The sequence below is a fragment of the Stegastes partitus genome, unplaced genomic scaffold, assembly GCF_000690725.1.
Source record: "Stegastes partitus isolate 25-593 unplaced genomic scaffold, Stegastes_partitus-1.0.2 Scaffold1240, whole genome shotgun sequence".
In the NCBI taxonomy this organism is placed as follows: domain Eukaryota; kingdom Metazoa; phylum Chordata; class Actinopteri; family Pomacentridae; genus Stegastes; species Stegastes partitus.
Window position 1 is genome coordinate 23,669 of NW_007578971.1, and position 14,130 is coordinate 37,798.

The 14,130-nt window shown below is 40.6% G+C and overlaps 1 protein-coding gene across 1 annotated transcript in view; it reads right to left on the bottom strand.

The window, feature by feature from the left end:
- Positions 1-529: 529 nt before the first annotated feature.
- arih2 (ariadne homolog 2 (Drosophila)) overlaps positions 530-14,130 on the bottom strand; it is a 21,918-nt gene continuing 8,317 nt past the window's right edge. Inside the window, exons 3-15 of the mRNA XM_008297708.1 lie at positions 13,674-13,741; positions 13,008-13,080; positions 10,725-10,866; positions 9,559-9,680; positions 8,623-8,732; positions 7,788-7,905; positions 7,583-7,633; positions 7,275-7,296; positions 6,022-6,173; positions 5,570-5,713; positions 4,787-4,855; positions 4,409-4,534; positions 530-2,270 (exon numbers count right to left, since the gene is read on the bottom strand). Coding sequence (XP_008295930.1) covers positions 2,199-2,270; positions 4,409-4,534; positions 4,787-4,855; positions 5,570-5,713; positions 6,022-6,173; positions 7,275-7,296; positions 7,583-7,633; positions 7,788-7,905; positions 8,623-8,732; positions 9,559-9,680; positions 10,725-10,866; positions 13,008-13,080; positions 13,674-13,741 — 1,269 coding nt within the window. The 3' untranslated portion in view covers positions 530-2,198. The remainder of the gene's footprint in view (positions 2,271-4,408; positions 4,535-4,786; positions 4,856-5,569; positions 5,714-6,021; positions 6,174-7,274; positions 7,297-7,582; positions 7,634-7,787; positions 7,906-8,622; positions 8,733-9,558; positions 9,681-10,724; positions 10,867-13,007; positions 13,081-13,673; positions 13,742-14,130) is intronic.

Sequence of the window (14,130 nt, forward strand, 5' to 3'; positions counted from 1 at the left end):
TTTTTAATACAAACAACCGACTACAGTTTTGGAAATGTGTTGCTTTCACTCGAGTTCCATCCATTTCCTAAGCATTGGGTTTGCATTTGGGTACATTTCTGATATTTTCTGTCCCTTAAGGCCTCTTAAATCCTCAGAACTGCTGTTACTGTTTTCACAGTAGCAGCTTCAAACCTTTAAAACAGTCTTTTAAATCAAATGTTCGTCTGTTGATATTTCAAAGAAAAACCTCAAGACAGACTTGTTTTTTATGGTTTTTGGCTGCTCTTAATATTTCATATTTATTTCTATTTTAGAAATTGGTGTTACAAGTTTTTCCCTGTTTTAGTATTTTATACTATTTAATTTTGTTGTATTCATTGATTTAAGAAGTTTTATCCTTTTTTTGCTGCCTGTCTGATGACATGTATTCACTCATGGTGCTTTAAAACGTGTTATAATTAATATATTTGATTTGTTTTAAACTGAAATTCTTTGTAGATCTGCTGTGTATGTGCATGTATGTGTAATTACCACACAAGAGACAGGGTCCGGTTTTAAAAACTCTCTCAGTAACTCTATTTCTGTATTAATGTACAACCGTTGAAAATTACAGCAATTTTTTTTTTTGGTATTTTTTTCTTTTTTTCCCATTTTTTTTTTTTAAACGATCTATCTATCAACAGCCATTTTCCAGAAGAAAAGTGAACAATGTGAGCGGGAAGGAGGAAAAAAAAAAAGAAGAAGAAAACAAAGGGCAAAAAAAATGAAGTGAAGGGCAAAGATGAAGGTAAAGAAAGAAGAAAGAGAGCACGAGATGACGGGGAGGAGAACGGAGACAAATTAAGAGTTTGCTTTCTGCAGCGGAGTGTTTGAGCATGAGTGTGTCGGCGTGTGCGTGCCATGTAAGTGTTGGTGGGAGGTGCTGTAGTGTGTGTGTGTGTGTGTGTGTGAACGATGGCGGACATTACACTTGCTCATTCAAGACAACTTCTATCATCTGAGCAGTGGAGGTGCAAGTCTTTTTTTACGTAAGACAAACACAATCGAGCAACAATATCAGAGTGTGTGAGGAGACGCCACTGATTCGGTAGTTTAACTTGGACCATCGTGACTATTTGCCGGAGGTAGAGGCGCCTCCAGGTTTGGCACAAAACCAAACAAAGGAGGAAGGTGTGCGTTGCTGTGAAGCGCTGGCAACGAAATCTAAAGAAGACACACGTTCTTGTGTACATGCATCATATGTAGGAAAATATTCTGTTCTGCTTTTTTTTCTGAGCATTTTGAAGAGCACGTGGGAATATGAGGTCACCGCGTTTCACAGCTAACACACCAGTTCAATGGCAGAATTTATATAAACAAAACAGAAACTAAATAAATTTACGTTGAGCTGTCTCCATATCCATTGAGAATAGTTCACGATCAAGTTGCTGTGATGGATAATTAGGTTTACTAAAAACATAACCACAGAAGTGGCGGTGATAAATATCTACAAGTATCACCGTCCACTAGCTGACAGAAACAAACAGCTTCTTCCCGATGAACATCTTATCTTTTTTTTTCTTTAATTTCTATTTGCTAACAGAGGAATTTCTACTTTGTGTTTGGACAAATCCAGTACCTACAGCCGCCTGCAAAGTCAATATGGTTGAAATAAACCCACCAAATACAGACTCTAAATCAGCTCTTTAAAGAGGAAAACATAATCCTACATTTTCCTCATCTGCTTAAAGAAACAAACTTCTCCATCCTTGGCAGTTTTACCTCTTCAGGTTTCTTTTTCGCATCATCAGAGGAACAACTTTGGAAAAAAAAAACACCAGCTCCATCTCCTCCACTCCTCGACATGCTGCTTTTAGACGCTAGTATCCGTCTGAACGCTCAAACTTGGACCCACGTCATCAGATGTGAAAAGCTGAAGCAAGTGTAACGGCTGCGAATGTGACGCTCTGAAGCCAAAACGTGTAAATGAGGTGAAGACGAGGAAGGGGTGATACAATCGTGCCATTCTGTGACCCTGCAGCGTTATGGGAGTGAGAGGAGGCGAAGACGAGAAAGAAGGAAAGCAAACGAGCGAGTGTAGAGAAAGCGAAAACGGAGAGAGGTCGGCATGACTGCACCGAAGGGATGGTCATGGAAGGAAGCGAAGGTAGGAGGCAAGGAAGAAAAGGAAGGAAGTAAGGAGGGAGATGCTGGTGCTTTGCAGTCGCGATGGAGCTTCAGGTGTCGTGGAAGTCCTTCAGCAGCGTGCGTCGCCTCTGCTCAGCAATGTGCATCTGATTCTCCAGATCCTGCAAAAAAAAAAAAAAAAACACAATTATTACTAAATATAATTTGTACTTTGTTCTAATTGTCAGTAAATCTCATTAAACATCCAACACCTACAAAGAACTGTAACAAAAAGCTATTAAGACAAACCAGCGAGCCACAATATTACACTGGGTTCTTTCATTACCACAAACATTTCATTGTGAGTCGATCCCACATGTCGTATTACAAACTCACTACAGCACAAAACAAGCATCAGTCTGCCGCAGAAGATCGGCTCAAATCAAACACACATTTACTCCTGCTTGAACTATGTTTGCTGCAACTACAGTGTGCATACAGTTAAGGGAAATCTGAAGCCTTTTTAACCCTCTGACCCCCAAGTTTACCTCAACATTAACTCTCCGTGGGCTCATTTTCCACTACATAATAAAGTCCTGCACCTCTATGGCAGCAGCACAACCATGGCTACAACTACAGAGAGCTTTTGTTTAGTGCAGCAGAATGCAGATGTAATGTCATGAAGCATAAAAAGCAAAAAGCTGAACTGATAATTTGCTGGTTTCTGCTCTGCACAGCCTGCAGTTCATCTGAGATGTCCCACCACTGTTGTCATGTCATTGTTAGTTGTAGCTGATTCTCTGATGGCTTCATGGTTGCACAGCGAGACACAGAATGTTTTGTTTTGTACAGAATCTGGTTCATGCAAGCAGTTTATTTAAATGAGACGTAAAATAAAGTGATTTTGGTAAAATATCACAATTTATTTCAAGTTTTCCAATGAAGCTGTGCATCACAGATTAATACTTTAATGAATGATGAATATTGTTAAAATTGTTGGCAAGTTGAAAATCTCTTGATTCTTTCTGTCTTTACAGTTTTCTAGCTCTAGCACCGTAATTTTCGGACTATGAGCCTCTACTTTTTTCACACGCTTTGAACACTGTGACTTAAACAATGATGCGGCTAATTTATGGATTTTTACGAATTTGCTTCAAAAGTGACGTTGACGGCGACAACGAAAGAGAGACTGAGGAAGTGTATGACAATAGTTCTGAGGCTGTTCAATTCCGACACTGAAGAAGACAACTTTAGTGGTTTTAGTGCACAGGAGGAAGATGAAGATAGCGATCAATGACTTCTCTTGGTAGGCTGTAGGGCTGGACTCAAATAGCCGAAAAGCCGACTATTCGTTCGCTGTGCTGGAATTGGGATATCAAAACTACTACGTCTACCCTAACTACTCACCCGCCACGACCACGCGGCACCCCCAAATATTCGGGATATTAGGCTGCTGTGTTTATTTTAACCAGCCATGTAACAGGTACTGTTCGGAAAAAAGCATTTACGTATTTGTGTTTGTTACCGGTACGTATTTAATTAAAAGTTAAAAAAATCTTTCTGTGTAAACATCTCATGCTGCAACGTGGACACCTGCAGCTTATAGACAAGAGCGGCTTATATGTGTACAATTTTTTTTTCTTTTTAAAGTTAGTGGGTGCTGCTTATATTCAGTTGCGCTCAATAGTCTGAAAATTATGGTAAATGGTGCGATTTTGGTTATTCCTTAAAGACAACATGCCTTCTAAACCTGCTGGCGGGATTTGGGGTTCAGAGGGTTAAACAGAGAAACTACATCAACCTTAAAAGGCACTTCAAAAGAAAATATAACCCAAATGAAAACTAAAATAAAGCTTCCATATACACTCAGCTAAGTTATTTTTACTTTGACCACACAGTCCTGATCATCCTACAAGACAGATGCACTTGCTTCAAAACCAGTCAGGTAAATGCGTACAAGGACACGTTCTAGTGCACTAGAAAACATACCAGACAATATTTACATGTGGAAGCTGTGCAGTACAGTCAGATGTGTTCTTTACTCAGATGTTTTTAGTGTATGGCCTTGCTCGATGGTCCTTAAAGGTAGAATGTGTGTAAACAGAACTAGAAAATAGTCTGCCAGGAGCACGTGCATGTTAGTGGTCAGTGTGCTCTCCTCACTAATTAGTGTACATCCCATTAAATATAATATGTTCCCCTGTGGTTGTATTCCACATCATCAGTCAGTCCTCTACCCACACAACACTGGCTCGTCTTCCCTCCCCTTATAGACCTGATGTACTTCTTGATCCTAACATAGTTCGGCGTGCTCTCTCACCCCTCTGTCACTGGCGCTGAGCTCCCCCTCGCCTCCCACCACTCCTCTCTCATAGCTGTCGGCTCGCTCCACCTTCCACGACAGGTTTTCTATCTCTGCCTCCAGCTGGGCCTGCTGGTACTCAAACTGCAGAGGACAGATAAAAAACAAACACAGAAATGTAAGGCCAAAGGAATCGCTCCCTGCTTTCACTGAGAAACGATCATTTAAAGTCTAATTATTATGAAAGGATTCAAAATAGGTTGAAAGAGAGGGAAGGAGGGTGAGAAGAAACCAAGACTACAGGTGATATAGTTAATATAAGTTCTCATACTGCGAGTTCTGCTGGAAAACATAAAAAAAAAAAAAAACAGGGAAGGAGAGAAGTTTGTTTCTCACCAGCTTCTTGCGTGGGCCGGACTCCATGTAATAGGCGTAAGGGTAGGTATACTGCAGTGTGTAGCGACACTGAGGGAATAAAAGAAGACAAAACACACTCATGATGATGTATTGACTGTGGAAAGTTAGTAAACTCTGACTAAAAATCAGACTGAGTCTTCACTAAGAGAGATGCACTGGCAATTTAGTGACATGATCATTATTAGAAGTAGGATGCTGGTATCTGAGTCATGATTTACAGGTGAATTACAGGACAAAGCTTCAGTTTTGAAACCTTGAATTCAGCTGCGTCACAACTGGCTTCACAGTTGCACCACGTAGCACAGAGTTTTTATTTTATACAGAATCTAGTTAAAGCAAATAGTTCATTTTTGCCAATTTTTTACATGAGACATGTAGAATAAAATTATTTTAAAGATATAAGCTTAGTTTTGGTTAAGTGTTTTGACAGAGTGGTACATCACAGATGAGTAGTTCAAACACCGTCAGAAAATCAAACAATTCTTTCTGCTTTTACAGTTTCCTGTTAAAATAAATGTTATAATTTTGGTGATTTTTTAAAGATAACATGCCTTCAAAATCCACCAGCGGGTTTTATGGTTCACACGGTTCAACAACAGTGACATTTACATATTATAACACAGTAGTATATATATAATAATATAAGACTTTATGGTTCTCTTATGTGCAAAATTTCCAAAATAAACTGTGTAATGTACCACACGTGTCCATTTTCTTTTGCCATTCAGCTCTCTACTAAATAAGTCATGATCAACACACTACCTTGGCCAGTAGCTTTGCAGCGTTATGCAGGTACTGCCAGTCGATCCAGGTTCCCAGATTGTTCATTACTCTCTCCTGGATCTTCTCCTGGATCCTCTGGTACGTCTGAGCCTCCAACTGCAGAGACTTGTTGTGATTCTCCCACTGGAGGGAAAACAGGGGAGGAAAAACCCCAATTCAGATTATTTTAAGAACTTTTACCCCGTCAATGTCCAACAAACCTTCAATTTAGGTGAGCAGGATATAATCATTTACACACTAGTCTTTATCTAGTCTGAAACATATAATAATTTGTGGCGTGATGTGGACGTTTACAGCATCTAAAGCAGAGACACATCGAAGCCCCACAGATTTCTCAATCAAGTGACTGTGTAAATTTGTTTTTTTGAACCCACTATTTTAATCAGTGTTTTACTGAGTCTTATTGCTAAACAGAAAAAGAAAAAACTCACCCTCTCAAAGTAGAAGAGGTATTTCTTGAGGGCCTCTCGGGCCTGAGCCTGCTGGCTCTGGTTGACTATGTCGGGGTTCTCTTTGTAGCGGCTGCACTCGTAGTATTCACTGCCATGAGTCTTCCAGTCTCCAAGACACATCCAGCAGAAGTCTGTCAGAAGACACAAAACAACACATATTTACGGGCTCTCTGGTACATACATGATTTACACGGTGTGCTCAGAAAGTGACGTGTGTTTACAAGTTCAGTCTCACAGTCCAGTCTACAGCAGCCTCAAATGAATGATGCTGGTGTTATATTTATTTATTTCTCCAGGTTACTAACAACAGTGAGTGAACTACATTTTTATTCTGACAAAATCTAATTAGTCAAGAAGAAGCTGGCGGCACGTGGAGCCAACTTAGATCATCGATTTACCTACATGCTCCTATAAATGTGTTCACTGTCAACGTTAGCCAAAAGGTGCAAAAAGGACGTTAAATACAGTCGTGACTCGATAATCCGACACTAAATGTAAAACCTTCTTTTATGTCGGATATCAAGGCTGTCGGAATGTCAAGACGGAGGTCAAGATACAAGGAGGGCTTGATGCTTGAAGGCTCATTTGTTGCTAATATTCATTGTTTATAGTTGTTATAATAACTAGTGTATTAACACACTTCTGGGAGTGGCAGATACGCTCCACTGTTACCATCTGTGTTTACTTCCATAAACACTGAGCACGCTCGCTGCATGTGACGTCGTTGTGTCCTCTTCTGCGCATGCGGGACACTTTTGGGTCGTATGAAGTTCACACAGCAGATCACATACAAGTCACATTTAACTGGAAATGTGAAGGAACTCAAAAAAATCGTGTTTTACAAAAAAATCCAAATGTAGCATTAAGTCCTGCAGTGTGAACGTAGCCAATCTGTGGGATTGTTCAGTCAGATAATACGCCGTTATCCTGATTGGTGACATAAAATGTCATGTCGGAGTCAGAATCCAAGGCTGTCGGTATGTTAAGGCTGTTTTTAATGAGTTCCATTCGTTTTTCCTAAAAACCTGTCAGATAGCAAAGTTTAGGATTGTTAAGGGTCGGATTATCGAGTCACGACTGTACTGACTCTAACCAAGCACCAAATTAAAAAAGTTCAGTTGTTCTAATGCTGCACATATGACTGTGTTCTGCATGTTGCATAACGCCACTAGATGGATGCAAAGTGCCTCACAGAAAGCTGCACCGGACCAGGCAGGAGGTGTGAAACTTACCGTGTTTGCACTTGGAGCATTGCTGAAACAAACAAAAACACAAAAGGAAGTCAAACTAGTGAACCAGAAATCTGATGAACAACCACATACGCCATAGTTTCACTTTGAAGGAACAACCGAAGGTGTTCATACAACTGGAGTCTCTCACATACAGCTCGCAGACTTAAAAATAAAAGGAAACAACAGGTAACATGTCTGTGCTCTTGAGTGTTGAGCTATTAAAGTTGAGGACCTCAGCTCTCAGAATCTGAATATATTTTTAGCATTTCCTGTGTTCTGGGAAAGTGTGATTTTCAGCTCTGACTCACCATGTGATTGCACCCTCCGTTCTTCTCAATGCAGATATTGCACTTAGGACACTAGAAGAGAAATGAACAACTCTTAACCTTCACGTTTCAGGACAGCATTGCTAAAAAAAAACCTGATATTTGTGTTTTACAAATTATATTTTCAAACTGTGTGGTTTTCTGTGAGCATGCATGTGTATTTATAGGATGTGTGTTGATGTCATACATCTTTAGTGTGTGCGCTGATGTAGTTTGCAGTCTCTGAGTCGTCTGCACATTTGGTCAGCCATTTTCGAATTGTTGCGCAGTCTGTGGGTGCGTGATACATCTGACGGCATTTAAAACTGAGGGAGAGAAACCAAATACAGACGTTAACATTTAGACGTGAACAAAAAAGGCTTATCATATACTTACATGCTAAATAATCTGTCAACAGATAAAACAGGTTTATAAACTAAAGGTGCAAATAGGCAAGAAACAGAAGTTTACACAACTACTATTTAAATACTAAAAAGACAGTTGCGGTTGAACTCAGTACATAAGTTTCTGAACTGAACATTCTGTTGAACAACACAGGTCAAACAGGGGCTACTATAAATGATTTTCTTTTTTCTTGAAAGATCTCTGTGTTAAGAAAGCATTTGATTAATTCCAAAACTCTGCCAGCTGTGAGTCTATGAGAGAATCTTTTGTATAGTTTTGCTTGAAGCCTGGAGACAGAAAGATCTTCACAAAAACTGGAAATCCAAAGTTGAATCAATTAAAAAAAAAAAAAAGAAAAATCAGTGTCTTCATTTTCTTCTTACTAGCATTTTGTTCCAGAGTGAAAGTTGATCTTAACTGGATAGTTTGTGGTCAGTAATATTAAATGCAACCCTGTTTAACAGCCAGTAGGCAGGCAGAAAAAAATATAAATAAATCTGACCATTATAGCAGTTAGCAAACAACAGCAACACTAATTAATCCTGCAGTTTTTGTGAACTCCTGAGTAGAATTTTAAGATGAAACCGCCTCATTAATGTTTGTACAAGCATCCGTTTCGTTGTATGTGTGCATCCTACCAGAAGACTTCGCTGCAGCGGCTACACTGCACCCTGCGTGCCCGAGGCTCCTGCACCTTGATGACAATGGGACAGTCGGCACCCGGACACAACTGCAACTGGAAGTGACTCTGCGAAAAAAGCCGAGACAGACGGCGGTTAAGGAACATATGTGACACAAAAATGAACCTTCTGCTGGAAAATGTTTTGGAATAAAACTTGATATTGTATTCTGTGGACTGTCCAGCCTTAGAGTGCAACTATTTATGGGAAGGGGTGTTAAATCTTTTAAATGTACATTTTCCACTGTTGTGAGCGCCGCAGTCATCGTTTACATTCACCTCCATTGTAGGCACAAATCTCAGATACAGCACAGGATCTGGTAATTACAACTTAAAACATATTTCTTTGTCACTTGAATGAATGATTCTTTAGGGAAACATAAATGAAATATGGAATATGCCTAAATAGGTTTAGATAGATGACCAGCTGGTGAGACAGACATGATCAGAGAATAAGGGATGTTCCAGATTTTATGCCGTGTATAGTAGAGTTAAATGATTCATTGACTTCTAATCAAATCATAATGCAATTAGCAAATCGCAAAAGCTGCAATTTAGGGTTTATGTAATCTGAGTCAGCATTTAAACTGTCATATCAGTGGTTTTATTAATTTATGCCGCCCTCCTTGTGTGACAGTCACGCTTCTGTTTGTCTATCTTGTAGTGTTTAAAATCTAGGACACAGTAAAACTGATGCTCGACTTAAAAAGAACTTGCATTAGAAATCAAATCACAATTTTATAAGATAAATCAAGGATTCGCCAAAAAACACACAAGTGCTAACTCTCTCTCTCACTGCCTCGCCACAGGTTCCCGATGTCTCGTTTGCTAAACATTGCAGACCCTGACGCAGCATCCGAGCAAACACACTCGGCACACAGAGTCCGTCACACACCTCGACATAGTCTCTGAAGAGGTAGCGTCTGTATTTGTCCTTCAGCTCCTCTCCTGGCAGCAGCGGCAGGACAAAGTCTTCTGGCATCTGCAGGGAACAGTCCTGAGCCATACACGAGATTCCTGAACACACAAACACAAATTTATCATGAAGAACTCACCAATCTGAAAAGTGAGAGGAGCAACCAAGCAGAGACTTATGCGCAAATAAACTGCCCCCATCATTTAAATTAAACTTCATATGTGACTGAACGTTTCCCTGCAGCTGTGTTTGGTTTGAGCGGGCTGGTTTCTTGCACCAGAGTGGCCTAGAAACTGGATTGGGGTCATCTGTCATCAGAAACCCGTCCTTGGTGCAGCTGACAGTGAGACGCTTATCAGACTCAGAAGGACTCGGTTATGTGGACTGAATTTATCAGAGACACAGTTTTAAAAAGTAGCACAGGGACACGCAACTGCCTGTGCATGCAAACATGCTCACACGCCCCGCTACAAAGGCACTTGTGCTCCCACACACTCACAACTAAAAGGACAGCGAGTCTGGTAAACTGTAAGCACTTTACCACACGCATACAGTATACTGCACTAAAACTTAGAAGCGATCCATATACACACCCACACACCCATCTGCTATCCTGCTGACACAAGCACACTCTTTCACGAACGCACACCGATGATCGTGATGCTGCCGCAGAAGCACGCCCGCCCAGGTAAACTTTACTCCAGATGGGAGTCATCAAAACCTCATATTACACCTCCTTCATCTTTAAAGTCCCGAGACGTTCTTGGATTTTTCACACATGCAGAAACAGGTAAACAATTATGAGTCCTGTGTACAGACATCCAGGATCGGCGTCGTTTCCGTCAGTAAAAACGGCTTCAGTAGGTGCTGATGTAGCTCAAATGAATTACCCCTCTGCAAATCTCTGCTGGTCTGGCAGGAAAGCAGAGGTGAAAATAAAGTCTCAGAAACGATTCGAGGCTGAAACTATGACAGAAACCCGACGAGGTTAAACACACAAATACCCACACACACACACCATCAGCGCATAAATACACAAAGTGCAGACATACAGATATAAGAACAGACCTTTGGGTGCACTGATTAAACAAAGCCTGACTCACTCGCTGCGCCTATAGAGGGGCACGCAAACACGCTGTACTCACCCACTCCCAGGCCGTCTTTGACCAGTACGGTGCAGTGCTGCTCCCAGCATGCTTTGCAGAAGGAGTGCTGGCAGGGCAGCGCCAGCAGGGAGTCTCTCCGTACAACTTGTAGACAGACACCACACTGGAGGGACTGAGGGGCCTGAAGTATACAAACACGACACATTAACACACAAACAGTAGCCATGACATGCTTGTTGCACATAAGATGTCACAATACAGTCAGACGAAAGTGAAAGGAAATCTGTAGCACTGGTATTTAACTGGTATGTAGGGAGATTAACAAATGTCACCTAGCAAAAGAATAATCAGCTAGCTACTGATTGTTTGACAAAAGAGGTCAACTTATCTGAAGTATTTTGCCAAACAAACATGATTATCACTCCACAAGCCAGTGCGTCAAGTGATTCTCCTTTATTATCTGATAATATCGGTATATAAAAGCAAAGTGTGCATGAAGCCGAAAAATTTACTCCTTAATTTGAACTATAAAACGACTATAAAACTCTTCAGAAACTCAGAATTGCAGCAAATCATCTACTTCGAGAAGCTCTAACCAGGACTCCTCTCAGGGTGATGCTGAAGAAGTAGTCCATGCTAGAGTCATCACCAAACCAAAACTACGACTTTGATACGATACTACAGCGAAAATCTAAAACGTCAGGACAAATAATGAAATTACATGACATAATGCTGAACTTAAATGTGCTTTTCGCTATTATTGCGGTTGAAAATCAAAACATTTTGACAATATCAACAGAAGGGAATTATTGTGCAACAGAGTGTTCACACATTGTACATACATCAGCTGCCTATAAAAGGACAAATCCATGCAGAGATACCCACGAGCAGCATTTAAGGGTGCATTTTATAGTTTCTGCAGGAGTTCAGCTGATCACTCATCACTGGTGTTGGTGATTGACTTACTTGTCTGATTTTTTTAGTAGCTTGCAGTAACATTAACTAAAGTTACTTTGATGCTACATGTGCATTTAGACATGTTAGCCACACTGGAAAGTTGGCTAAAAAGAAAAAGCCAAATTTAACAGTTATCATTGCCCTCAACTGCCTCGTCAAACTACAGCACAAATACCAACCGGATGTACCAAAGGATGTTTACTTCTAAACACTGGCTTCCTGTGAAATCCAGAATCAAATTTAAAATCTCTTCCCTCACATACAAGGACATTAGAGTTAAAATCATTGATTAAACCCCTAAAAACGTATCTTTGTGTGGCAGTAATTTAAAAGAAAAATATTCCTTCCTGCCTTAAAATGACCTCGATTTAACTGTGTATTGTTGCTTCTCTAGAACGTATGGATCTACTCAGTCGCCTCCTCATTTGCTGTTGATAAACTAGCCTACACTACACAGCAACGAGTCGTATTGGAGTAAATAAGTCATACGTGTTTGCACCAAAAACTAATTCTGAAGCCTAATAATGATACAGGAAGTCCAACCCTGCAAGCTGACAGGATTGGTTCCTTAGATTTGTTATGTATGAAACCTCAGAAATCTGTATTTTTAGGACTCATCGGCACACTGCAGTTCTCAGCCTTGGTGCCGACTACTCATTTCCACTATGATGTGTCTTCTCGCAGATAAAAAAAAAAGACCACGTGGACATGCTAACAAGGTTAAAAGAAACTCCATTGTACCTTAAAGACCTCAGAGTACCACATCGTCCCAACAGAGCTTTTCAAACTCAGAGTGCAGGCTTGCTTTTGCTCCCTGGAGTTTCCAGAAGTAGAATGGGAGGCAGAGCCTTCAGCTATCAGGCTCCTCTCCAGTGGAATCAGCTCTCAGTTTGGGTTCAGGAGGCAGAAGATTAAGCTTCAAACTTTTCTTTTTGATAAAGCTTATAATTAGGACTGGCTCCGGTGACCCTGAACCATCCCTTAGTCACACATCTTTCCTCTCCGCTCTCTTCTAACCCCAATCGGTGCAGGCAGATGGCTGCACACCCTGAGTCTCATTCTGTTGGAGGGTTGTACTGTCAAAAGCAGGTTTGTTTCTCGCTACATTCACCAAGTGATGCTCAGGGGGAATTGTTGAGTCTGTCTTTATAATAATCACCTTTCTATGTTTAGTGCCTTGAAATGACTCATGTCGTGATTTGATGCGTTGAAAAGATCACCTCAATAAATCACTAATCAATCCACTAATCAAGAGCCACGTCGGTGCTACTGCTTTACCTGCTGCATGACAACCTTAAAGTTAACTTTGCTGCAAGTATAAGAACAGCAGGAATAAGTAGCTAACAGATACAGACTCAAACTCACAGTGACTGATCTGCAGGTGCTGCTGGGCTGGACCAGAGCGTCCGACAAAAGCAGAGACGAGTTGGACTTATATCTGTGGGAAACATGGACAGAACCAGGAGTCAGATGAGGAACTGAAGAAGATGGAAGTGTGAGATAGAGCCTGATTGATAAACAAGACAGTGTACGCTTCTAGCAGATGTCTCAGATCATCGTATACTGAATGTCAGCTGATAAATGAAAACAGTTTGTCCATCACAGAGTGGGGACAGCTTACATTTCAAAAAATAAATGTCGTTTTTGAGAGGGTTTAAGGGATGTTGAAGAGCATTAAAAATTTATCAGGCACTCTCAAAAGACAGTATGGGTATGGGCCTCAAGAAATTCTGTATTTGTTATTCTACAGGGTAAACCGCAGTGCCAAAAAAATGAAAGAAAACGAGAGAAAGAATCAGAGAACGAATGAAAAAGATCAAAAGGTTTCAGGAAGGTATCAGACACAAGGAGATAATAAGGTAAAAACAGCAAGGAGGAGGAAAGCCAGGAGAGAAGTAGCACAGAATAATGAGAATAAATACAGGAAGGGGGGTGGATTATAGAGGCAGAGAGGAGGTTATGAAAAAGAAAGACTGCAAACATGACAAGGGAAGAGACAGGAATGGGGAGGAAGAGGCAGGAGTGACCAACCTGTCCAGTATTTGTGAGACCTGCCAGTGAAAATGCACCAGGATCAGTTTTGCTACTGCTGGTAAAACCTGTGAGAGAAACACATAGAGAGGAGATGTTACTTCAGTTATATTCACTATATAAGCAGTGAAATGTTGCCTTAAACTTTGGTGTGTAATTTGACCGTCCTGAAGCGAGCTACTCTGTAATGACACGCAGTACTCAGTTTGGCTAATGGATAAAAAGCTGGATACTGCTGATAAGCACCAGCTGACCATACAGAGTTTTCCTTCCAATATATTTGCTACAGAACAAGTAACTCAAAACAAAAAAAACTAAGTAAAAAACATTTTAAATACTCAGTAAGACCTCTCAATCATAAATAACTGCTTGCTCTTCTGTTTTATAGTGCTTAGTTACACATTTATTAACACCCTGAGCCCCAAAAACTCCCCAGCAGGTTGGAAAAACATCAAAA